This window comes from Gorilla gorilla, chromosome 1, assembly GCF_029281585.2.
Source record: "Gorilla gorilla gorilla isolate KB3781 chromosome 1, NHGRI_mGorGor1-v2.1_pri, whole genome shotgun sequence".
Lineage (NCBI taxonomy): Eukaryota > Metazoa > Chordata > Mammalia > Primates > Hominidae > Gorilla > Gorilla gorilla.
Window position 1 is genome coordinate 25659118 of NC_073224.2, and position 25998 is coordinate 25685115.

The window sequence follows — 25998 nt, forward strand, 5'->3', positions numbered from 1 at the left end:
ACAGCACAGAATGACATAGGATTTGTACCTTTACTACCTAATCTAAGCTCATGCTGTTTTTCGCAATGATGGATACTGTTGGTTCATATACCTACCATGTGTATGAAAGGATGTGGAAGGCAGGGGCATTCTTATTTATTTATTTTTGAGACAGAGTCTTGTTCTGTCACCGGGGCTGGAGTGCAGTGGCATAATCACAGCTCAACTGCAACCTTGAGCTCCTAGGCTCAGGCAGTCGTCCTGTCTCAGCCTCCTGAGTGTTATTTATTTATTTTTAATTTTTATTGAGGAAAGGAAGAAAGAATACCCCTTCAGCTCCTCCTCAGTGGAAATACTAGTTCCTAGGTGAACTTTCAGTCAGCTTTTGTTTTGTTTTAATATGCACAGTATTACACTTGAGAAAGGGGTGCTGGGGTTGTGCCTTATAAGGAAGACACTTCTTCCCAGAGAGCTTGATGTATATCTTATCTGAAGAGGTCTTAGAAAAGGGTGTATTCTAATCAGGAAGTTAGACTAATCTTGGACACACTCTCAGAAATAAAGATGTTCGTTCTTTTTTCCCTGACAGGCAGCCTTGTTTGCACTCCAAAATCTTTTTGAGGAGAAATATGCTCCCCGGCCTATCTTTGTAAGTTCTAAAGTGTTTGCACAATACATTGTGTCTTTTATTAATAATTGTCCTTTTGAGCATGTTTCCCCCCCTTTGCATAGTAGAACTATTAATGGTATCTTTAGAACTCACCTACTTTAACTTCCATTGTTCACTTCCCTTCCACCACTTCTGGACCAATAACAGTCTTATATCTGGAGAGGCAAGGAAAATGAATCTAGAAGTAGCTGATGGAAGGCAAACTGTTCAAAAGAAGCCCACTGTATTGGTCCTTGAAGCCAAAGGCTTCAAGGCTCAGTCTCATTAGGGCCCAAGGAGGGGTGGACTTGCATGCTGATGGCCACATACCCAACACCTAAGACACCAGGCTGCCAATTTATTAACTCAGTAGGCAGACCTCTCTGCGAGTCCTAAAATTGCTTGGTGAGAAGCGAATTGAATCAAAACAAGGGTGTTAGATAAATCCAATGTTTAACAGCAGGAGGTCAGGATAACTTGATGTTATCTCTGGGAAATCTGCCTCTAATGAGACTGGATGTGTGAATTCCAAAGTTGTTTTGGTCATTGCTTTTGCTACAGTGACTTTCCCTTGTCTCTGTTTCTGTGGCTTCCTGCCTCTTCCCCCAAGTCTCTTGGCACGTGTCTGTTCTGACTGTTATAGAAAGTGCTCCCTTTGAATTTGAGTTCCACATTTCTTTTCCTTGTAAAAGAGCAAAGGAAGTCAGTGTGTTCATTTTATTTTGCCTTTATATCTGTATTCTTAACTTGAGTCTGTATTGTTGACTTTACTTTGTCAATTCAGATTTCAGGGACGATCGTTGATAAAAGTGGGCGGACTCTTTCCGGACAGACAGGAGAGGGATTTGTTATCAGCGTGTCTCATGGAGAACCACTCTGGTGAGTGATCCATCTTTCTGTAACTTCTTTTCTTTTTTGGGGAACCTTTTTTGATGGCTGTGGAATGTGACCTGGGAGGGGATTGCTTCTACATATTTTCACTGTACCACTTCTGCTATATTGACTTTCTTTTAAGTACTTTCGGACTTTTCCCTGAAGGTTTCAGAAGATCGTGCCTAAACGGGTCAATCTGAGGGACTGGGAGAGTTCTCATACTTACAAATGGTTGCCTGTTTGTCTGTAGGCGTGCCGCTTATAGTTTGCAGTGCTTTGCAAATTTTAGGGCAGTGCCACTCCCTATTTATGAGGCAACCAGAAGCAATCTGTCATGGAATAAGGTGGGAATTCTAAAGCTCAGGTTTTTATCTGTAAAGTGAACATGGCAGTTGGCATGGTGGTGTGTGCCTGTAGTCCCAGCTACTTGGGAGATGGAAGCAGGAGAGGATCTCTTAAGGCCAGGTGTTGGAGGCTGTAGTATACTATGATAGCTCCTATGAATAACCACTGCATTTCAGCTTGGCCAACATAGCAGGATCTGTCTCTAAAGAATTAAATTAACATGGCTTTTACAATCTGCTTAAAAATATCTCCCTATTTATATTTTATTTTTTATATCCAAATGTTTTAAATTGTGTACTTTGAGTGACATGGAAGAGTATCTGAGTATATATGCTGTTTTTTGCCTGGACTTTTTTTATTTCTGGGCTTTTTTCTTCTATTCCTACTGCCTGGAAGCTATGCTGGTCCCCTTCCCCCTTTCCCCGCTTTCCCTCCTCCATACCTCTTCACTCTGCTGACTTCTTCTTAGCCTTTAAGACTCATCTCAAGAATCTTCCCTCCAGAGAACATTCCCTCTCTCACTAGCGCAGGTCAGTGTTCTTCGTTTACTTTTATTTTAGCTTTTGCCATAAAAAGTAAGAGTAATAGACATTTGTTGAGAGTTTGCTGTGTGCCAGGCTCTGTTCTAAGTGCTTTATGTGAATTCTTTAATTCTGGCAATAACACCTTGAGGGTAGGTACTGGTATTAATGTCCCCATTTTAACAAGGGTACTGAGACTCAGAGGTTGCAACTCGCCCAAGGTGAAGTAAATAGAGGATCTGGGGACAGGAGCATACTTTTAACCCCTGTGTTAGATCACATTTTATCAATTATGTGATGTTCTTTTTTTTCACACTTAAATGTTTATAATTACAGAGTGCATCTTACAGTTGACTTAATGTCATATTGTGATTTCTTAAAAGGTGCTATTAATTTAAAGTGCATTAATAGACATTTGATTGGGCCTGACAACTAAGAAAATCATTGTCTCGAACTGGGTTGTGATGACCTCCTTCACAGCTTATGAGTTTTTCCTGATCAGTCTCTTCATCTTTATTTCTGTAGTGTTTAGTGGAATTCTTGGCACATAGTAGGGATGTAATAAACGTTTAACAAAAAAACTGAGGGTAGGAAATGTAGAGGTCTCTGAAGACAAACTTTATCTAGTTTATTTAAATTTTTGTGGCTATCTGTGAGTATTTGGAGCATTCCTCCCTTTGCTGTCTTTCTCTTTTCCCGCCCCTTTGCTAAGTCTGAATTTGTTATGTGGTTAAGTAAATGACACTGTAATGGATATATGTTACTCATGATGTATTTGTCAAAACCCACAAAATATACAAAACCAAGAATGAACCCTAATGTAAACCATAGACTTTAGTTACTAATCATGTATTGCTATTGGTTCACATTCTAATAGGTGTACCACACCAATGTGAGATCTTAATAATAATGATATAGTCTTTCCTAGAGATTAGGTAAAACCTCTGTGTTGTCCTGGGTGTCACTGGAGTCTTTAGTTTGCTGACAGTTCTCAAGGGCCCCTTAGAGGACTTTCTTCCTGCCACTGCCTCACCTCCAGGAGCCCCAAGATGAGGTTTTATTGAGGTCTAAATAATTTATGTTTTTATTTCTTAAGCAAACATTCAGTTCTGACTTTTGATCCACTCAGTGGTTAATTAAAAAATTTTTTAAAATAATCCTTTCTATGACTTCAACTACAGTCCATTCACAGAGAGAATGTATTTGCTCTGTATTTCGTTAGGAATCTTACAGACTGTAGGGGCAGATAGAAGGCAGCAAATAATATGTGAAAAGGATACATTTTCTTACATATATGTAGGAAACTTTTGCTTACTGACTTGTGATTATCACGAACTATAGAACAGTGGGATAGAGCCTTTATATTACTGGTAATTCATCAAATATTTATTGAAATACTACTATATGTCCTGGAATACAGTCCAATGTGGAATAGTCCACACTAGGAGAAATGCATAAGTGAATTAAAATATAAAATACACAGTGCTATACAGAACTATGAATAAAAATCTGGCAATACATAGGAGTAATGGAGTTCTTGTAGAATTTAGAGACAGCTTGTAAAGAAGGTGACATTTGAGCTAGGTTTTGAAAACGGGAGACAGAGTTTTCTTTTTTTCTTTTGAGATGGAGTCTAAAAATTCTCTCATTATCAACAGCTTGCATTGGTGTGGTACACCTATTACAATATGAACCAATATCAATACATTATTAACTGAAGTCTGTAGTTTACCTTAGGGTTCATTCTTGGTTTTGTATATTCTGTGGGTTTTGATAAATATATCATGAGTAACATATATCCATTACGGTATCATACAGAGTAGTTTCATTGCCCCAGAAATCCCTTGTGCTCCAGTTATTTATTCTTTTTCCTGGCCTGCTGGCAACAAATCTTCTCACTGTCTCTATAGTTTTGCTGTTTCCAGAATGGAATATAGTTGAGACCACATAGTATGTAGCCTTTTCACATTGGCTTCTTTCACTTAGTGATCTTCATTTAAGGTTCATTCATGTCTTTGTATGCTCGATAGCTTATTTGTTTTTAACGCTAAATAATATTCCATTGCGAAGACGTACTGCGGGTATTTTTTCCATTCATGTATTGAAGACCATCTTGGTTGCTTCGAAGTTGTAGCAATTACGAATAAATCTCCAATGGCCTTTCCATGCTACTCACAGAGGGGTCCATTTGGCGTTGTTCTGGATTCCCGTGTAACTTAAAGGGAAACTTTCACAATGTCCAGAGCCCCTGATGTCCTGCAAATGAAAGAGGAGGATGTCCTTAAGTTCCTTACAGCAGGAACCCATTTAGGTGGCACCAAACTTGACTTCCAAATGAAGCAGTACATCTATAAAAGGAAAAATGATGGGATCTACATCATAAATCTGAAGAGGACCTGGGAGAAGCTACAGCTGGCGGCTTGTGCCATTGTTGCCATTAAAAACCCTGCTGATGTCAGTGTCATATCCTCCAGGAATACTGGCCAGAGGGCCGTGCTGAAGTTTGCTGCTGCCACTGGAGCCACTCCAGTTGCTGGCCGCTTCACTTCTGGAACCTTCACTAACCAGATCCAGGCAGCCTTCCGGGAGCCATGGCTTCTTGTGGTTACTGACTCGAGGGCTGACCAGCAGCCTCTCATGGAGGCATCTTTATGTTAACCTGCCTACCATTGCTCTGTGTAACACAGATTCCCCTCTGCGCTATGTGGACATTGCCATTGCATGCAACAAGGGAGCTCACTCGGTGGGTTTGATGTGGTGGATGCTGGCCTGAGAAGTTCTGCACATGCGTGGCACCATTTCCTGTGAACACTTGCGGGAGGTCATGCCTGATCTCTGCTTGTACAGAGATCCTGAAGAGATTGAAAAAGAAGAGCAGGCTGCTACTGAAAAGGCTATGACCAAGGAGGAGTTTCAGGGTGAATGGACTGCTCCAGCTCCCGAGTTCACTGCTACTCGGCCTGAGGTTGTAGATTGGTCTGAGGCATGCAGGTGCCCTCTGTGCCTATTCAGCAGTTTCTAACTGAAGACTGGAGCACTCAGCCTGCCATGGAAGACTGGTCTGCAGCTCCCACTGCTCAGGCCACTGAATAAGTAGCAGCAACCACTGAATGGTCTTAAGCTGTTTTTACCCGGGCTGTTAAGTAACATGGAAATAAGGCTGATGGAAAATAAGCATCAGTTTCTTAAAAAAAAAAAAAAAAAGCTTCCGTAAACATTCATGGCAGGTTTTTGTGTAGACATAAGTTTTAATTCATTTGGGTAAATAACAAGGAGGGGATTGCTGGATCTTATGGTAAGACTGTGTATCTTGTGAGAAACTGCCAAACTATCCTCCAAAGCTGCTGTTCCGTTTTGCATTCCTACCAGCAGTGAAGGAGAGTTCCTGTTGCTCCGCATCCTTCCCAACATTTGTTTGGTGGTGTCAGTTTCAGATTTTAGCCATTCTAATAGGTGTATAGTGGTATCTTGTTTTATTTGCAATTCCTTAAAAACATGATGATTTTGAGCATGTTTTCATATGCTTACTTGCTATCTGTATATCTTCTTTGGTGAGGAGTCTGGTCAGCTCTTTAGACAGTTTTTAAAATTGCGTTTGTTGTTGAATTTTAAGAATTCTTTGTATATTTTGGATGCAAGTCTGTCATATTCTACTTTCTATCGCTATAACAGAATACCTGAGATGGTAATTTATAAAGAAAAGAGATTTATTTAGCTCACAGTTCTGGAGGCTGGGAACTTCAAGATTGAGTAGCCACATCTGGCAAGGGCCTTGTGCTGCTTCGTAGCATGGCAGAAAAGTGAAAGGGCACGTTAGCATGTGTGAAAGAGAGGGGGCAAGAGACTGGCTTGCTTTATAACAACCCGTTCTTGAAAGAATTAATTTATTCCCTTGAGAACTAATTCAGTCTCCAGGGAACTAACCCAGTCTCTGGAGAAAGACAGTAATCCATCTTAATGATCTGATCATCTGTAAAGGCCCCACCTTCCAATGCTGTTTCATTGGCATTTAAATTTCAACATGAATTTTGGCATGGACAAACCACATCCAAACTATAGCAAATCCTTTATCAGATAATGTGTTTTGCAAATATTTTCTCCCAGCCTGTGGTTTGTCTTCTCATGTACTTAATACTCTCTTTTGCTGAACAGTTTTAAATCTTAGTGAAGTTCTAGTTACCAGTTTTGTTTTTTTTTTTCATGGACCCTGCCTTTGTTGTTTTACCTAAAAACTCATTGCCAAACCCATGATCATCTAAATTTTTTCTGTTATTTACAAAATTTTAATCGTTTTGCAATTTATATATAGGTCTGTGTTCCATTTTGAGTTAGTTTTTGTGAAAGATGTAATGTCTGTGTCTAAATTAACTTTCTCAAATGCAGATGCCCAGTTGTTCCAGCACCATTTATTGGAAAGAATATCCGTTCTCCATTGGATTGCCTGTGTTTCTGTCAAAGATTAGTTGAATGTATTTGTGTGGTTCTATTTCTGGACTCTGTTCCATTAATCTATTTGTCTCTTCTTTCACCAATTCCACATTGTCTTGATTGCTTTAGCTTTTTAGTAAGTCTTGGAGTTGGGTAGGTCAGTCCTTCAACTTTTGTTTTTTCTCTCATTATTGTGTTGGCTGTTCTGGGTCTTTTGTCTCACCATATAAACTTTAGAATCAGTTCGTTGATATTCACAGAGTAACTGCTGGGATTTTCATTGGGATTCTGTTGAATATAGATCAAGGGTGAGAATTGATATCTTAACAATATTGTCTTCCTCTTCATAAACTTGAAATATGTTTTCATTTATTTAGATCCACTTTGATATCTTAAATTGGAATTTTATAGTTTTTTTCATATAGATCCAAATATTTCATTTGTTTTGGTGCTAGTGTAAATGGTTTTGTGGGTTTTTTTTTTTTTTTTTTTTTTTTTGAGACAGCGTCTTGCTGCGTCACTTAGGCTGGAGTGCTGTGGTATGATCATGGCTCACTGTAGCCTCAACCTCCCAGGCTTAATTGATCCTTCTACCTCAGCCTCCTAAGTAGCTGGGACTACAGGTGTGCGCCACCATGCCTGGTTAATTTTTTTATTTTTTGCAGAGGTAGGGTTTCGCTATGTTGCTCAGGTTGGTCTCAAACTCCTGGGCTCAGGTGATCCACCTGCCTTGGCCTCCCAAAATGCTGAGATTACAGGCATGAGCCACTGTGCCTGGCTTGTGTTTTTAATTTCAAATTTTGATTGCTCATATCTGGTATATAAGTAAACAATTGAGTTTTGTATAGTTACCTTGTATTTTGAAACCTTGGTATAATTGCTTGTTAGTTCAAGGAGTTTTTAGTGATTCTTTGGGATTTTCTACATAAACAATCATGTCATTTGTGAACAAAGACAGTTTTATTTCTTCCTTTCCAATCCGTATGTGTATCTTTTACTTTCTATCTTTTCTTATTGCATAGGGACTTCAAATACAATATTGAATAAGAGATGAGAGTGGATATCCTTGCCTTGTTCCTCATCTTAGCAGGAAAGCATCTAGTTTCACATGATTAAGCATGATACTAGCTGGAAGTTTTTTGTAGATACTCTTTATCAAGTCAAGGAAATTTCCCCCTATTCCTAGTTTGCTGAATTTTTTTAATGAATGAGTATTGGATGTTTGTTAAATAAACTTAATTTTGGAATCATTTCAGATTTGCAGAAGAGTTGCAAAGATAGTGCAGAGAATTTCTATATATTCTAGTTTTCATGTTAACATAATGCATGACTATGGTACTTTTGTAAAAACTAAGAGTATATTACTATAGGTTGAGTGTCCCTCATCTGAAATGCTTGGGACCAGAAGTGTTTTTGGATAGCAGAGTTTTTCGAATTCTGGAATATTTGTATTATACTTACAGTTTAGCATCCTTAATCTGAAATCTAATATGGTCCAGTGAACATTTCTTTTGTGGGTCATGTCACTTCTCAAAAAGTTTCATATTTTGAAGTATTTTGGATTTCCAGTTTTCAGATTAGGGATATTTAACCTATATTAACTAAACTCCAGACTTTATTCAGATTTCAAGGATTTTCCACTGATAATCTGTTTTCTATTCAAGGATCCAGTCTAGGATGCCACGTTGCACTTAGGAATCACAGTAAAAGGAAAAAAGTAAAATGTGATAACATTAGAGATCACATAGTCTAGTAGCTTCATAGTTGGTTCATAAATTCTGGAAGACCTCAGGCCCACCACCCACTGACAACCTTGTAGGGTAGCAGGGACTCTGCCTATGGGGTAGAGCATAAGTCCTGGTCTGGTCTCCTGGACTTTAAGAGTGACTTCTTGCCACCATTCTGTGTTCTTTCTGCCTCCAAGATTTCCTTTTCCCTTCTTTTAAATTTTGCTTTCAGGTCAGATCTTTTTTTTTTTTTTTAAGCAGTGTTAGTTTGCTGACATTTCTGTACCATAGAATACCATGTGAACTGATTTAAGGAGTCCACCCACAGGCAGCGTCTTTCAGCTGTAAGATTATCTGAAGATGGAGACATTGGCAAAAATATTTAGTGCTGCAGGGGACCTCAGTGAGATGGCTTTGATGGTAGTTGAATAAAAGTGCTTTGAATGAGGAGATTTATTATCCACTTGGTTTTAGATATATTGTCTCTATATATAACTTATATGCATAAATATGAATGAGAGATGATGCTTTTAATATGTTTTTTTCTGTTTTTCTAGCATTGGATTAAATTGTGCTTTGGGTGCAGCTGAAATGAGACCTTTTATTGAAATAATTGGAAAATGTACAACAGCCTATGTCCTCTGTTATCCCAATGCAGGTGTGTGTTTCAAGGGGGTCACACATGGGGAGATAAAAATAACATAAGACATGGCATAGATGAGGTAAGAGATCTTGAATAAAAGATCTTGTTTTGCCGGTGTTGGTATAGTTGACACTTAATAAATGAAGAGTATCTGGGTGCAATGTTTCCCTGTAGACCTGAGGGAAGTTCGGCTCACCCTGAAGCTTCAGAATAGTACAGAACTTCCGGAAATGAGCTTAGTCACATAACTGACCAGAGCTTTGCCTTTGGTGACAGCACAAGCCTTGTGGACGTGACCAGAAAGATGGGTGTAAGGAAGAGAAGAGAGACCCCTTTCTCTGGTCCACTCTGTTAGTAGAAGAGCAAAAGAAGAATCTTGTGTGGTGTTACCTTTTTCTTCTCTGAAAGCTTGGACTTGCAGTTCATTGTATGGAAATGTTTTGAAGATATTTGTAGACAGTTCTCAAACTGTCCCATTAAATATTGGTAATTTGTTCAGGGTTAACCACATATCCCTGTGAATGTATTTGAGCACTGCTTAGCTACTTAGAGCAAAAAGTCATTTTCCAGCCTCTTTTCTCCAAATGTGTCATTTTAATGCACAATAAATTTTATTTCCCACCAGGAGTAAGATAACTGGAAGCAGATAATAAATAAAACAAGAAACTGGATTGTTATAAGCTGAAGTCTTACTTGGGAAAATTTATTTGAAAGGAGACTGGTTGATTTTTGTTTGTTTTTAATGGCATGTTAGTTGCGCATTAGTTCAAAGGTTATGTAGTATTCCTTCCACCCCCACCCCCAAGTGGCTATGTAACAAGAATGAATGAATTTCCCTTATGGGAAGGGGTGGGGTAGGGGGTATTCTGTTCTGCCTAACAGTGAATATTTTCTTTCAAATGGAAAAGAAATAATGGAGTTCATTTTCCTCTGTGATTTTTTTTTTTTTTTTTTAGTTTTTTGGGGGGTGTGGTATCTCTTTGTTTACTGTGTGAATATTACGTGTTTGTTTTTGCAAGTGGTCACCATTTAATATAAATATAAAATTATATAGTTATTAACATAAAGTCTTTAAAAATACAATGTATATTTGTTAAGGCAATTTGCAATAATGGTTGAATTATCCGTTCTCAGGTCTTCCCAACACCTTTGGTGACTATGATGAAACGCCTTCTATGATGGCCAAGCACCTAAAGGTCAGGGGTCCCCCTTTCACTGGCTTTTTAAGAGAGACAGAAAGATTGAATTTTAGATTTAGAGTATTTAGAAGGAGAATTTTCCCTGAAGAAATCCCAATGTACATGTAACAAAGAAAAGTTTAGCTATCCCAAATTAAGGTACTAGAGGCACAGGGGAGGGCTAACTGTCAGCATCCTTATCCTCAGCTGGCACTGGTGGCTGTTGGAAAATTCTCATTGAGGTCCACTCCAAACTAATTGAGACTTGGCTCTCCTCTGAGATGTTGCTTCCCCTGCAGCCTTCCCAAATTGTAGCTTTCTGCCCTCACACCCCTCAGACTGCTGGGTGGAGTAGATGTCCCCCTGGCCGCCCATTGTCACCTCCATCATTCTTGCTGTCTGTCATACACTGGCCATTGTTTAATCGTAGGTCATGAGACCATACTATCCACTGCTGCTTCTTATTGCACTTAGCTACTAATCCCTGGGTCTCTTTCCCCTTATTCCTTGAATTTTTAGCTTCTGTTTCACTGACATTCTCTCTTCAGCTATTTCTGACTTACTTCTTATGATTTCATTATCTTTGTAGACAATCTTTCCAATACTCTTGACTTCTCAGCTCCTTGACTTTGTCTCTTAGTTATGGTGTTCTTTATTCAGTAGCCTATGGTTAAACTCTAGTCTCATGCTGTCCCATATGTAGCCACTACCATATGGTTTTTGGAGCCCTTGAATTGTGGCCAGTGTGACAGAGGAACTGAATTGTTACTTAAACATTTTTTAAATTAATGTAAATTTAAAAATCAATACTCTATTTTGTGTTATTTGAAAATGTGTTATCCAACTCATATTCATTCAGCTCAGCATGTGGGTAAAAAAATCATTAGACAGGCAAATCTCCCACTGAACTTTATTTTTTGTGTTTATTTTTTTGAGACAGGGTCTTGCTGTGTTGCTCAGGCTGAAGTTCAGTGGTGTGATCGATCATAGCTTACTGTAGCTTTGAACTCCTGGGCTCAAGCGATCCTCCCACCTAGCCTCCTGAGTAGCTGGGACTATAAACACATGCCACCATGCCCAGCTAATTTTTAAATTTTTTGTAGAGATGAGGTCTTGCTATATTGCCCAGGCTGGTCTCAAATTCCTGGCCTCAAGTGATCCTCCTGCCTTTGCCTCCCAAAGTGCTGAGATTATAGGTGTGAGCCACCATACCCAGCCTCTCACTGCATTTTAAATGGTATAAAGGATTTCACAGCATCTGAACTATTCTTTGCTTTTATCCTATGTCTAGGGCATACGATATCTTTGTATCTAGAGTTAAGTATGTTTGACTCTCTTTTTAGTATAGTCTTAGTTATTCAGGAAGTATAGACGGCTTTTATGTTGAATTGGTGGTAATGAGTTTAGAATTCAGGTGAACTTGCTGAAACTTTGTCTCTTCCTAAATGCAGGATTTTGCTATGGATGGCTTGGTCAATATAGTTGGAGGATGCTGTGGGTCAACACCAGATCATATCAGGTAATAATCACCTATAGACAATATATCTAAAACCAAGTGGATAATCAGGTAATAATCTAAATATGTACTTTTTGTTATGGGCTGAATTGTGTCCTTCCAAAATTTGTATGTTGAAGTTCTAACCCCTACTGTTTCAGAATGTGGGCTGTATTTGGAGATGAGGCCTTTAAAGAGGCGACTAAGGTATAATGTCATACAGGTGTACCTAATCCAACATGATTGGTGTCCTTTTAAGAGCAGGACACAAACGCGCACACAGAGGCAAGACCATGTCAAGACACAAGGAAGAATAGCTATCTACAAGACATGAAAGAGGCCTTAAAAGAAACTAACCCTGCCTGACGCCTTCAACTCAGACTTCTGTCCTCCAGATTGTGAGAAAATACATTTCTGTTATTTAAGCCACCCAATCTTTGGCACTTTGTTATGGCAGCCCTTCCTAACAAGCTCATACACCTTTATATTATGAAACATTTTAGAGAAATAATAAAATGGACCTCTATATGCCTGTCACATAGTTGCCATAATTTTCAATGTTTTTCCATTCTTATTTCATCTATCCCTCAACTTTTCCCCCTGGATTATGTAAAATAAATCCCAGATATTATGATATTCTATCCTTAAATACCTGAGTAATATTTGAATGCTCAAAGAGGACAGCTCATATTTATTGTGGACAAATACAGGCCTCCATTAGATTCTCTCATGAAAGGAAAAGACGATAAGACAACAGGTATCTTGAGGTCAGGAGAAGTGTCTTCACATTGCCTGGTACACAGTGGTTGCTTAATTCATGTTTTCAAGTGTGCATATGAAGGAAGGGAGCGAAACAAGCATGACCATGTGTTTAATTCCTTAGAGTTTTATAGCTTATAGGAAGATTGGAATTCAGTGAAATGGAATATTGTTTAGGACTGTTTATATTTGTTTTTTCCCTGGAGTGACTGATGATCATATTTCCAGCCAGTCATCTCACTGTTCCAAGTCTGTTTTCATGTGTGTCATATGTTCACTCTACTGAGTTACCTTGTAGTTCACTGCTTTTGTTGACTGATGTGATAGACTCTTAGTAAATAATATATATAGGTATTTTTTGAGACGGACTCTTGCTCTGTTGCCCAGGCTGGAGTGCAGTGGTGCGATCTCGGCTCACTGGAAGCTCCACCTCCCAGGTTCACGCCATTCTCCTGCCTCAGCCTCCTGAGTAGCTGGGACTGCAGGCGCCTGCCACCATGCCCGGCTAATTTTTTGTATTTTTAGTAGAGACGGGGTTTCACCTCGTTAGCCAGGATGGTCTTGGTCTCCTGACCTCGTGGTCCGCTCGCCTTGGCCTCCCAAAGTGCTGAGATTACATGCGTGAGCCACCGCGCCTGGCCTAAATGATAATTTTTAAAATATCTTGTAAATAATTTCTGAAAGCTGTCAGTAGTTAAATATTGCTTATCTTTGGATCAGCAACTATTTCTTTTTGTTTTGTTGCCTCTTTAAAAAGAGGAGTTGTTTTAAATGTCTGTGTGTATGTTTGTGTATATATTTATATCTGTCTGTATATATGTTTGCTTCTTTTACTTAGACATTCACATTCTAATTTGGGGACAGTAGAGTAGAGCAATTCTTACTGGTCCTGATAAATTTAGTGGAGTAGCCAGATTTTTCTGGTTGATCAAAGACATGATTTATTAAAACTGATAAGGTTAAAGGGAGTGTGAATGACTAAAACAAATCTTTAAGAGTAATTATTTTGGAGTTTTAGTGCTTTATGTCTATGTACCCTCCCTACTGTGTGTGTGCTGTAGTAAAAACAGATCCACTGGACCTAATTCTCTCCTCTCCTAGCCCCTCTGCTTGTGCCTACTCCTTCTTGCCAAAGGTGAAATCCTTTTTCTATTCAAATTTTGAGTAGGAAGCAAGGATTGTGTGTGTGTAGATTTGACAGAGTAAAAGACATCTGTGGATGTGGGGAAGCTGGAAGGAAGTTTGCTGTTTGCATTTGTGCAAACTGTCATATAGCTCCAGGTTCACGTCTCAGAAAGTAAAAACAACACAGCCAGTGCGTAGCTGATGGGCAGGCACATAAAAGGTACAGTTTATAGATTAATTTTCTGCATTGTTGAGAAAACTAAAAGGCATGATTGTTGCTGCACACTTGGAAGTAGGTATATAATTATATGTATAGTTATGTTAAATAGACTTAATTTTATAGTTAAAATTAGTTTTGAAATTAGTTTCATTAAGTATATTTTATTCTGAATTAATGGATACAGTGTTTCCTCTTTCAACTCAGGGAAATTGCTGAAGCGGTGAAAAATTGTAAGCCTAGAGTTCCACCTGCCACTGCTTTTGAAGGACATATGTTACTGTCTGGTGAGTCATAAAGACCTGGTATTCCTGATTGCAGAAACCATTTGTGGAGTGTGAGTATTCTAAGTGGTAGTGATGTTTGTGCTAGGCAGCTTGCTTATTAGGTCGAAGAAGAATCCATATATTCTTGGCGCTTAAATGAATTCTAGTGAAGAACCCTTTGTTTTTCCAGGGCTGGAGCAAGATGACGTCAACTTTAGGGTAAAAGTGAAGGAAGGCCCAGGTGATTTGCCCAGGTAGAGTCCTTGGTGGGAGCTCGATGGTCCTATCTTTATTGTCCACTGTTTTGAAAACATACTCTTGGCCACAGCCTAACAATTTTAATTTTCAGGTTGATACTAGTTACTGAAAATTCCAAACTGCCAAGGTGTAATGTTTGGTAATGGCAGCAGCATCTTCCTAGAAAATTGTTTCTAAAATATTCTTGTTGTAATCTTACATTTGCCACATGTTTAGGACTTTACAAAGACTTGTGGTATGTATTTTCTCTTTGGTTCTCAACAATCCTTTGAGGTGGGTAGCCTCCCTTTTTCAGCATGAATTTTGTGTTGAAACAAGGACCGTTAGTAAACTAGGTCATCAGGCCAATTGTTAGAAAAATAACTTTAAATTTCATATTTTTTGCTTCAGTATGTTCATGATGTATTAAATGGTAACTTTAAGCAGAAAAAGTATGATTTTTAGAGAACCTGCAAATAACACATATGAGGAATTATGTTCCCTAATAGCTTAGAATTTAACATCTCTCTGAATTGAAATATTTTTGTTTCATATATTATCTTATGAAAAGTAAAATAAATTACGAATGACAGCAAAAGTAGTGTCTACTTTTCTCACTCAGAACATAGCACAGAATTAATCCCAATCATTGAGTGTGAAGTTGGGTTAACACATACCAACTATGTTCAGGCTAGCCCTTTTTTTTTTTTTTTTTTTAATACTCCAGAAGGTAGAGGATGAGATTAGGAAAAGTGGGATTCATGGTTTATGATACTCCCTCTCTGGAAATAGTGGCTTTTATCAGAGAGAGGTGTGGCAGGAAAATTTATTTATTTCATCCCTGAAACTTAGTGCATTACTTCAGCCAAGCACTAAGAGTGGAAAACATTCAGCCTTTGCCAAAATTGAAACAAGAGAGCCATTTACATAAGATTTAAAAAAATAATTTATATGTAAGAATAAAATAATTTTTTCTTCAATTTGAATGTCGTATGCTATTGCTAAATTGCTTTAAACAGTCACCTTCCATCAGATTTTAAAAGAGTGACATCAAATGTGCTGTTTAAAATTGTTCTTTTATAAATCACAAACTTGAGAGAAGTGTGATCTTTGTATCAAGTACTTCACATTCATAATAGATCATAAGTACTTTGTGTGAGATGCTTTTGGCGGAGGAGTCACACAGAAATGTCAGCATTGAAATGTTGGCTCCCTGCTTGCCTGTCCTGGGAACCTCAGGGTCAGACTAGGATCGGGCATACCCTGCGACTAGCATGGAAGGCTGGGGCCATGAGGATCATTGCCAGATGGAAGAGAAATCATAAGCCAATACCGTGCATGGAAAGCGATAATCTCTATCAGTGCACCAAGGGGCCTGGAATGCTTTTGTAATGACCCAGTTTATAGTCATTATTTTTCTCTGCCTCATATCTGTTTCTTCCTCAGCTCATGCTTTGGCAAAGGTCTCAAAAGCCATTTTCTTTTATTAACAATGAAAGCAGTGATTATGGGTGCTAATTCTGTGCCTGTCAATGTTATTCAGTTTCATTTTTACAATAACAGTATAAAGCAGACACTTTACTGTCTTTGTAAACTCAGAGGCATATGGGAAGTTGCCCCAAGGTTGTTCATTCAGGTAAGTGATTTGAACCCAAGGCCGTCTGTCCCCAGAACCTGCCTATAACCATCTAATGAGACTGCCTCTCCTAATACTTTAAATGTAATGAATAGAACAAAAACAGTTCAGAGCCTTTTCTGTGGTGATACTTTACACTGTATGTTTTTACTTCAGTGTGATATATCCACATGTATTATCTGATATTTGCCCCTAAATTGGCCAGTGGCAGGGGAGATGTTATTATGTTGGTGGATAAGGAAACAGGTACCAGAAGTCCACCTGGCTTACCTAGAGTCAGCTCATTAGTGATAGACCTGCCACAGTGACTCCTGTCTCTCAGGTCTCAACCTGGATCCCTGATTCAGCCTTGTTGATTATGGGTTCTAGGCCTCTGGATCAAAGAAATGAAGTAATGTTGTAAACACACCATTGGTGGGATTAAAAAAGCTTACTCCATATAGCTTTAAGCTAATATCTGAGCAGACAGCTGTGGAGCACCCCTCTTTCAATTCTAACTTTGTCCATGGTTTTTGCCTCAGCCTCTTGGTTAAATAGGGGTTGATGATTATTTTTCCTTTTTTCTCAGAGATGGTACGATTTGGTCCTTTAGGTTATTTGCAACATAAAACTCTGAAATATTTCTTCTTTTGAGAGTTATGGTTGTAAATGTAGTTGTAACAAATAGCCTTTACTGCATTTGAATCTCCCTAGAGACGACTATGACCCTGTTTCCACATTGGATCTCCTATCTGCTCAGATGGGCTATGGTGCAGGAACTTCTCTTTCTTATTGAATACATTTGTGTCTGTCTGTCGCATGTCATCCATATGCATTTGCAGAAATTTTTCAAAATGCTTCTCCTTTTAAGGTCTAGAGCCCTTCAGGATTGGACCGTACACCAACTTTGTTAACATTGGAGAGCGCTGTAATGTTGCAGGATCAAGGAAGTTTGCTAAACTCATCATGGCAGGAAACTATGAAGTGAGCATTTTAATAAGACCCCTGAGGCATCTGCCCATGTCTTTCGCTAGACAGCATGTAAATGAAACAGCTCTCTGCCTTTGATAGTGTTATTAGCAGAGCTGCTAGAAAGTGTGAGAAGATGGTAATGTGTGTTTGCAGCAGACTGGGCTGGTGGGAGGACGAGGCTTTGAAAAATTGAAGCTGCTATTGTCAATATTTGTTAAAAAGTACTGCATTTGGTGTATGAAGTAGGGTGAGATGGGAGGGATCCAGGTTCTAGCTATTTCTATTAATCATGAAATAAGTTAAAAAATTTGAGAAGGCTTTTTATTTTGTCTTCTCACAAATCCTTCTAGGGAAAGGGAAAGACAAGAAAATTCCTGTCAGTTCCTTATGACCGCATCAAACGCTGACTGTTGAGGGTATTATGGATCTTGTTAGCTGTAGACTAAAATAAACAAACAAAAGAAATAGGCCCTTGCCTTGGAAGGTTTATGTGATAGTTTTAGCCATGGTGTTTTTAAGCTCGGTCACTCTGTGGATGAGCAAAATTTAATCCATACAGAGCATACCTAAGACTCCTGGATAGATTTTCCTATGAAAATACGAATTTAAAAATGGAGGAATTTCGCCTGGGCCTTAATGATAATTAACTTTATCATCCAACTTTCCTCACTTTTTTGCAACCTTTAGGAGATCTTCCAGAAACCAGTACCAGAGCTGATTTAGTTTTCATAACAAGGAAAGGACCATTTATCCCCCTTCATGGACCTGTTCATTATTACCTGATGGCATCCCTGGAGGCGTGTCTTCCTTCCCAGTCCCTCAGCTGGCACATTAGCAGGGCCTGGTTGCCCAGTTTCACCACTTCCTCTGTTGGTCCTCTTCCCCTCATTCTTGCTGCTGTCCAGTGCTCCTGTATGCATCCATCATGGGCCTTCCCAGTTTGGAAGTTCTACAGGGTGACTTTTTTTTGTGTACGGGATAAAACTGAAATTCCTTAGTCTGTCATTCCGTCCTCTTCACTTAGGTATTAAACTGCCCTCCCATCCTGATCTGTCATCTGAACATTCCAGGAGGCTCGCTTCTGACTCTGTGCCTTTGTTTTTGTTTGCTTCCTTCTGAAGTGCCAGTGACTCTTCCTAGCCATATAGTGTTCTTCAGTTGGCAGTGTTTCTATTATGTTTTGCTTCTTATGCCTATTCTATGGTGTCCCTTTGGTGGATTTGATAGATTTGACACTGAGAGCACTTTAGGAAGAAGCAAACAGGTGGAAGTAATAATATCTATCATTTAATAAGGTCTTTCTATGTGCCAGTCACTGTGCTAAGCACTTTATGTCATTACTCATTTAATCATCACAGCCTGTGGAGATAGGTACTGTGGTTATCCCCATTTTACAGGTGTAGAGATGGAGGCTTGGGGAGGTTAAATGACTTGCCTATTGTTTTACAGCAAGTAAATGATAGAACCCAAGTCTCCCAAGCATGTGCCCTTAACCACTCTGCTATCTCTGCCTGGTGGAAACAGTAGGAGGGGGCAGTAGAAACAGGAAGGGACAGGTGACTCTTCATTAGAGTCTAGCTTTTATGACTTAGTGATCCCTTTGTGGTTTAGTGGAAAGAACATTGACCTGAAAGAAGTTCCAGTCCTGTGTTCTTGCCCAACTCATACATCTTTAAACAAACCACTTCATCTCTCTGAGCTTGTTTGGGAAGGTTAGACTTTGAAGCTGTTATTCCGTGATTCTTAAGAAATAGGTCAGATATTGGCATTTCCGTTTTTGAGGTCTTTTGACCCTGTTGCTTACTACCTTATCTCCTGTCTGTTTGCTCCATCCATTCCCCATTAGTCAGCTGAAGATGCTCCCTCTCAGTTAGCTTCCTCCATTTTGGTTTGTAGAGACCTTTCCCTTTCCTGGATGTTGAGGTCATCTTGGCATTTGACCCACACATTGTATGGCAGTGCCCAGTAGTTTTTTACGTGACTGTGACATGTGCTTCCATCTAGATATAAATTCTTCAAGAACCAGGATTGTGATTTACACTTCTTTTTATTCTTTATATTATTTAAATTAGTATTGATACTAGAAAACATTTTTTGATGTACTGACTTAATTAATTGATTTATTTATTTTGAGATAGAGTCTTGCTCTGTCACCCAGGCTGGAGCGCGATGGCATGATCTTGGCTCACTGCAACCTCCATCTCCCAGGTTCAAGTGATTCTCCTGCCCCAGCCTCCAGAGAAGCTGGGACTACGGGCTCATGCCACCAGGCCCAGCTAATTTTTGTGTTTTTAGTAGAGATGGAGTTTTGCCATGTTGGCCAGGCTGGTCTTGAACTCTTGACCTCAAGTGATCTGCCTGTCTCAGCCTCCCAAAGTGCTGGGATTACAGGCATGAGCCACCACACCCGGTCCAGATTTACTGAATTTAATTGTGATCCTTTTTCTCTATGTGGCCTTGGCTCACTACATGTGGTGTTTCCTTGTGGCATATGCTATAGGGTTTCATGCCTGTTCTATCACAATGAGTGCTAAAAGTTTCTATTTTTTTTTTCCTTGGGCTAAAAAAAATCAAGACAACATCAGCATCTACTATTGATTTTATCCTTGCTTATTTCATTACACTATGAAGTGTACAGTGAAAACTTAAACAAAAAGTCTCTGCCATGTTACTTAGAAAGTATTATGGAACATGTATATTTTGCCCAGCATTGTTCAGAATGGGAAGTATATAAGACTTTTTGGAACACTTATCCTACAAAATATTCCTTAGACGGTCATAAGTGGGAAATGCTGTATTCTGTTTTGTGAAGATTGCAGTGTGTAATAGCGCATTAAATAATTTGAAAAGCCTTCCAGTGTTATAAAAACCTGCTGAAATTTATTTAACTCACATTTCTTTTCATGTAACTCCTATTAACAGCCTGCAATGAATCCTTTCGGCAGATACTGAAGAGTTATATAGTTTTTGGCAAATACTGAAGAGTTATATCGTTTTGGATGGTTTCTCTAAGGACTTTTTTTGGAGGAGATGGGGCTTGAGCTGGGTCTTAAACAATGTGGAAGGGAAAGGGATTGCATTCCAAGCAGAGGGAACAACGTGATCTGCAGCACAGAGGTGGGAACAGATTTGGCTGGGTGAAGGCTCCAGTCGGGGTGGAATGGGAAGTTCAGCTGGGTAGGAAGATGGGGCCAGCTCAGAGGGCCTTGACTGCCATGCTGAGGGATTTAGAATCTTTATGGTAGGAAAACAGCTTTGGTGGATTCTAAGCAGTGAGATGATGTGATGGAAGAGATGTGTAAGAAAGGTTAATTTGTGATGAGTGATGGGTGGACAGCAGGCCCAGAGTCAGGGAGTCTGGCTAGGTAGTCTGTGTAATTTGAAGGATTGCTGGGAAGGGTAAGGAATTACCTCATTAGCCTTTTCTCCAAGTAACTGTCTCCTAATGCTGCTTCCTCTCTCATTCTTCCTTCAGGAAGCCTTGTGTGTTGCCAAAGTGCAGGTGGAAATGGGAGCCCAGGTGCTGGATATCAACATGGATGATGGCATGCTAGATGGTCCAAGTGCAATGACCAGATTTTGCAACTTAATTGCTTCCGAGCCAGACATCGCAAAGGTTATACAAAGTTTATATTTATCAGGGGGATTTACTTGTCTCACTTTGACACTCATTTAACTGTGCCAGTTGTCCCATTAATCTGTGAACTCAAGAACTGGTTTTCTGTTTCTCAACATCGAAAGCAGGGTAGTTTCTGATTGTCAGCTTTCTCAGATACTGATAACCTTTCCATATAAAGCAGATCTTGGAGACAGCTGTGGCTTCAGCCTGGCTGTTTCCAAGGCTTCTGGGATTGTTCATGAGAATTGAGTCTCCTCAGATGTCTGGACAGACTAACAACCCACTTTCCATGTCTGTGAAGGAAAATCATTGGCTCTATTTCTACCATAGGCAAGGGAACTCAGTGAATTCTTTCTTATAACAGGAAGGAGAGAACTTTTAGGCTTATCAGATTAAGACAAAAATATAAAACAAGATTAAATCAAGAGATTATGTCAGCTTTTACATTTGTTCTTCAAAAGGTGAAAATTGATTTTTGTGTCAGTCTTTTAAACATTTTTAAATGAGTTCTAAAATTTAAAAAAAAAATCTTACCTTGTTTTTCTGCCGTTAAGTTTGTTATGAGAAGTGATTTTTTTTTTTTCCCGTCCTGAGGCAGGGTTTTGCTCTGTGGCCCAGGCTGGAGTGCAGTGGTGCATCATAGCTCACTGCAACCTCAGGCTCCTCCCACTTTGGCTTCCTGAGTAGCTGGGACCACAGGCACGCATCATTTAAAAAAAATGTTTAGTAGAGAGGTCGGGTCTTGCTGTGTTCCCAGGCTGATTTTGAACTCCTAGGTTCAATCAATCCTCCTGCCTTGGCTTCCCAAAGTGGTAGGATTGCAGTTGGGAGCCATTGTGCCTGGCAGGAAGTGATTTTTGAAGTTCTTTTTTAAAGAAACTTCCTAGTGCTCTTAAGAGTTGCATTTTTCAGGTTGAGCTGTTGGTTTTTTATTAGGCTTCAGCAGATTCAGCAGATTTAAGTTAGAGTCTATGGTAGGTACTGAATTACATTTGTCCATCTTTCATTTGTGTCTTAAAACTCTTTACTAAAAAGTCTTGTCATTCCTCTGGGAATAAATATTTTGAGAATTTAAGGTACAAAGAAGCAAGACAACTTGTTCAAAGTTAGTTAGAATCAGAGGTATAGCCAATTGTTTATCAGCTTAGTATTGGGAAGAGGGTAGACTCGCCTTGTAAGGCCCAATCAAGTCAATGGACTATTGACCCTGCTTTCCTCGTCTCTAAAATGGGATCATCAAACCCCCTTTGTGAATTGTAAAGATGCAAGTGCTTTATCAACTGTGAAGGACCCCATGTAACTCAATAAATTATTAGTGTTCTGATTGCTACAGTAATTTCTTATCTTTCTTGGTTTTGCCCTACTACCACAACTTATTGGAGGCCAAATTTCTACCCAGGTGGTAAAGCATAAAATCATTTTACCAGGACCTTTTCATCAGTAGGGTTGGGACACCAAACTATCAGCAAGCAAATACAAGCCGATACACTGGCCTGGTGTTGTCATTGCATTTGACCCTTTCCTTAGCAAACCTCTCATTCCTAGCATACTAAGAAAAAGCAAAACTGGTAGTGTGCCTGTTCTTTTTTGCTCGTTTGGTGGCGTGGCTTAGGAAATTGCTGACTACTCATTTTTCAGTCCTCAGTTGAAATGTCTCCTGCCCTGGGAAGCTTTCCCTGGATTTTCCCACCCCATTCTCCATGCTTCATAGACTGGGTGCCCCTGAAATATGCTTCCATGGCAGTCTGTGCTTCTCTTATGCTTTTAGCATTTACCACACTTTATGTCATTACTTGTTTAATTATTTATCTTTATAAACTCAGTGGAGCCAGAGACCTGGCTTTCTTACTGTTTTCCCTGTATGGGCCTAATATGGTAGTCACTTAATTATTTATTGAATGGCTTAATTGAATAATGTGGCCTATGCTGGGAGCTGTGGTATGCACCTGTAGTTTCAGCTACTCGGGAGGCTGAGTGTGGAGGGTCCCTGGAGCTCAGGAGTTCAAGACCAGCCAAGGCAACATAGTAAGACCCTGTCTTTAAAAATATAAAAATAATGCAGCCTAGATCAGTTGCCTCATTTCATTTCTTTGTATCAATCTAATTCTTCAAGCCCTTCCTTTCATCTTTCCTGGAACAGAGGTATGAATTAAAAGGAACCTATTCTCAACTGTGCATTTCAGTTTTGTCCTGTATTTTAGTTATATGCATTTGTTGATAATTAGATCTGCTTTTCCTTTCTAATATTAAAATTCTTTTTTTTTTTTTTTTTTCAGTAAAGAACTTGATTTTCTAAAGGGAAGGTTGAATTTGAATAACTTGGCTAGAGGGCTGTTCCCAAAGGACACAAGGCTAAACATTAATCCCTGAGTCAGATCAGGGATGTCTAAATCCTAGCTGAGGTGTTTGCCTCGGGGCTTAGGCGCTTGAAAGTGTACTGCACTGAAGCTGGTGAACTGATCACACTGATTTCATTCTGATGTTCAGCTGTCATCTTTGAGTTGTAAATCCCTGGCCCATGCATGGAGTATCTTGTAAGACTGAAATTACTCCAAGTATTTTGGGCTTAAAGAACAAGTATATTAAAATTCTATCTCTGACATACTACTATTTTTTGTTTATTGTTTTGCTAAAGAAGAAATAGGGAATACTTTGGAGCCTTTGAAAAGTAATTTATAGTGACTTGTGGCCTGTCTGTGATTTTCTTGCCTTTCTGATCTCAGGTACCTTTGTGCATCGACTCCTCCAATTTTGCTGTGATTGAAGCCGGGTTAAAGTGCTGCCAAGGGAAGTGCATTGTCAATAGCATTAGTCTGAAGGAAGGAGAGGACGACTTCTTGGAGAAGGCCAGGAAGATTAAAAAGTATGGAGCTGCTATGGTGGTCATGGCTTTTGATGAAGAGGGACAGGTGAGTGATTTCTTTTGGCCTAATCCATTGTGTTACCCAGGTTAGATAGTGGTGGGAGAAAATGCAAGTCTGAAACAGCTCCATATATACATACACATATACATATATCTCTTTCCATATACATTCATATACATATATGTGCACGTATCTGTATACAGTCATACATGATGTGTTACTTAACAATGGAGATATGGTCTGAGAAATACATCATTAGGTGATTTTGTCATTGTGCCAACGTCATAGAGTGTATTAACACCAACCTAGATGGGATAGCCTACTACACACATAGGCTAGATGGTATATATAGTGTATTGTTTCTGTGTTATAAGCTAATATAGCATGTTACCGTACTGAATACTATAGGCACCTATAACACAATGATATGTATTTGTGTATCTAAATGTATCGAAACAGAAAATTTACAGTAAAAATATGGTATTATAACCTTACGGAACCATTGTTGTTTATATGATCCATCATTGACTTAAGTGTCCTTATGTGGTCAATGACTGTATATGAAAATCTGATATATAGTAAAGTCTTTGCATTCATGGAGAAAGGTTGAAGTATTCAATAAATGCTATTGGGATGACTGGCTGTGCATTTGGAAGAAAATAAAGTTAGATTCCCATTTCCAACCATATACTAAAATAAAGTTAGCTATTTGCAACATGAATAATAGCAGTGGGTGAATATTCCTAATATGCAAAGAGTTTATATAAGTCAGAAAGCAAAACACCCCAGTCAACCCAATAGGAAAATGGACAAAGGGAAATAACAATTTATATAAAAAGAAATAACAAATAGCCAATAAACTTATGAGAAGATACTAAGTTTTGTAAACATTAAAGAAATAAAAAGTAAAGAAATAATGAGATTAGTTTCCTTTATCAAATAGAAGAAAAAATTAGAAGATTGATAAATGGCAGTCTTCATAATAGCTCTGCCATAGAATCAGGGTGGGGCACATGGGAAGCTTCAAATATAATGATCGTTCATCTGTGTGATACACTGATTATTGTTATGTTTTATACTTCACATAACTTTGTATGAATATTTTGGTACCTATTTAAAACCACTAAAAAATATATTTCTTATGATTAAGCCCTTCCTGGGAATCTAGTAATAAGGTTGAGTGTATAAGGATATGTGTCCACATTTATTGTAGCATTGTGGTAGCAAAAAGCTGAGAACACTAAATGTCCATTACTAGGGCAATGCTTAAACTTGGTCCTTACTACATAGAATACTGTGCAGCAGTTAAAAAGAATCAGGAGATGGAACCATGTCTTCAGTATATTGAAAAATGAAAAAAATGAGTGACATGATCCCAACTTAATATAAAAGTACTTAACATTTACATATGTGTGTCTGTATAAGCAGAGAAAAGAATTTGATGGTTGTCAACTGGGTGGGGTAGGGATGATCTGAGATGGGGGTGGTCTGAAGTGGGGACATACTGACAATGAACAAGTAGTAGGATTGTATGTACTTTTTCTTTCTGTCTGTCTTTGTTTTGTATTTTTGAAATGAAATTGTTTTTAAATGCATTTTTTGTATGAAAGATACATTTTCTTCATTGTGAAAAAATTCAAATCATCCAGAAGACTGCAAAAGAGAGATAGTTTTGATCATTAACATATATTGAACCTTAATTCACACCAAGCAAGTACACAACACACATTAAATCAGTTCTTCTTCCAAGCATATAAACTCTGGGTATGTATTCTTGTTATTTTTGAATGTCTTGTGAGGAAACTAAAGCACAGAGATGTCCCAGGACTTGGCGGTTGTCACACAGCTAACAGTTTGCAGTGCTGGGATTCAGGCCTAGGAGATCTGGTTTCATTCATCAGGGCATGTGCTAAATGGTCGAGTGAAGAGGCTGTCAGGGAAGAGTTGGCCTGTTTAGAACAGGTGGTCTTGTAAGACCCCTCTGAGGAGGGAACATTTGAAAACCAGAATAAAATGAGAGAGCAAGCCACATGGCCACGTGGAGAAAGAGCAAAAGAGGTTTCAGCAAATGAAAAGTTTTGTATAAACAAGATTGTACCTGGTATTCTGTAACTCTTTTCCCCTGCTCAACATAATGTTGGCATTTTCCCATCTTAGTGGATAGGGATTAAAACTCCATGTTTTCTGGTTGCATTGCATTCCAGTATGTTTTACTTACTATCTATTATTGAATGAAATTGTGTTTCTAATTTTTTAGTAGCATGAACAGTTCAGTGGCCAATGAATATCCTAATTCATGCAGCGATTTCCCCTTGTAGAATGATTTTTTTAGAGTCAGTTTATTGGAGTGGGATTGCTATGTCAGAGTGTACACATTTACTATTTTGAGGCACATTGTTAAAATTGTCCGTCTGAAAAGTTGTTATCATCCACTACAAGTTTAGTGTGGTGTGGGACCTTTTGATAATTGTATTTTCTGCAAATAG

The 25998-nt window shown here is 38.8% G+C and overlaps 1 protein-coding gene across 6 annotated transcripts in view; it reads left to right on the forward strand.

Annotated features, from left to right (window-relative positions):
* MTR (5-methyltetrahydrofolate-homocysteine methyltransferase) overlaps positions 1–25998 on the forward strand; it is a 105826-nt gene that overhangs the window by 20169 nt on the left and 59659 nt on the right. For all 6 annotated transcript variants that reach the window (XM_019032072.4, XM_019032075.4, XM_019032073.4 and 3 more), the window contains exons 7-15: positions 569–628; positions 1413–1507; positions 9080–9180; positions 10300–10361; positions 11795–11862; positions 14147–14226; positions 16929–17041; positions 20505–20645; positions 23372–23557. In XM_019032072.4, coding sequence (XP_018887617.2) covers positions 569–628; positions 1413–1507; positions 9080–9180; positions 10300–10361; positions 11795–11862; positions 14147–14226; positions 16929–17041; positions 20505–20645; positions 23372–23557 — 906 coding nt within the window. The remainder of the gene's footprint in view (positions 1–568; positions 629–1412; positions 1508–9079; positions 9181–10299; positions 10362–11794; positions 11863–14146; positions 14227–16928; positions 17042–20504; positions 20646–23371; positions 23558–25998) is intronic.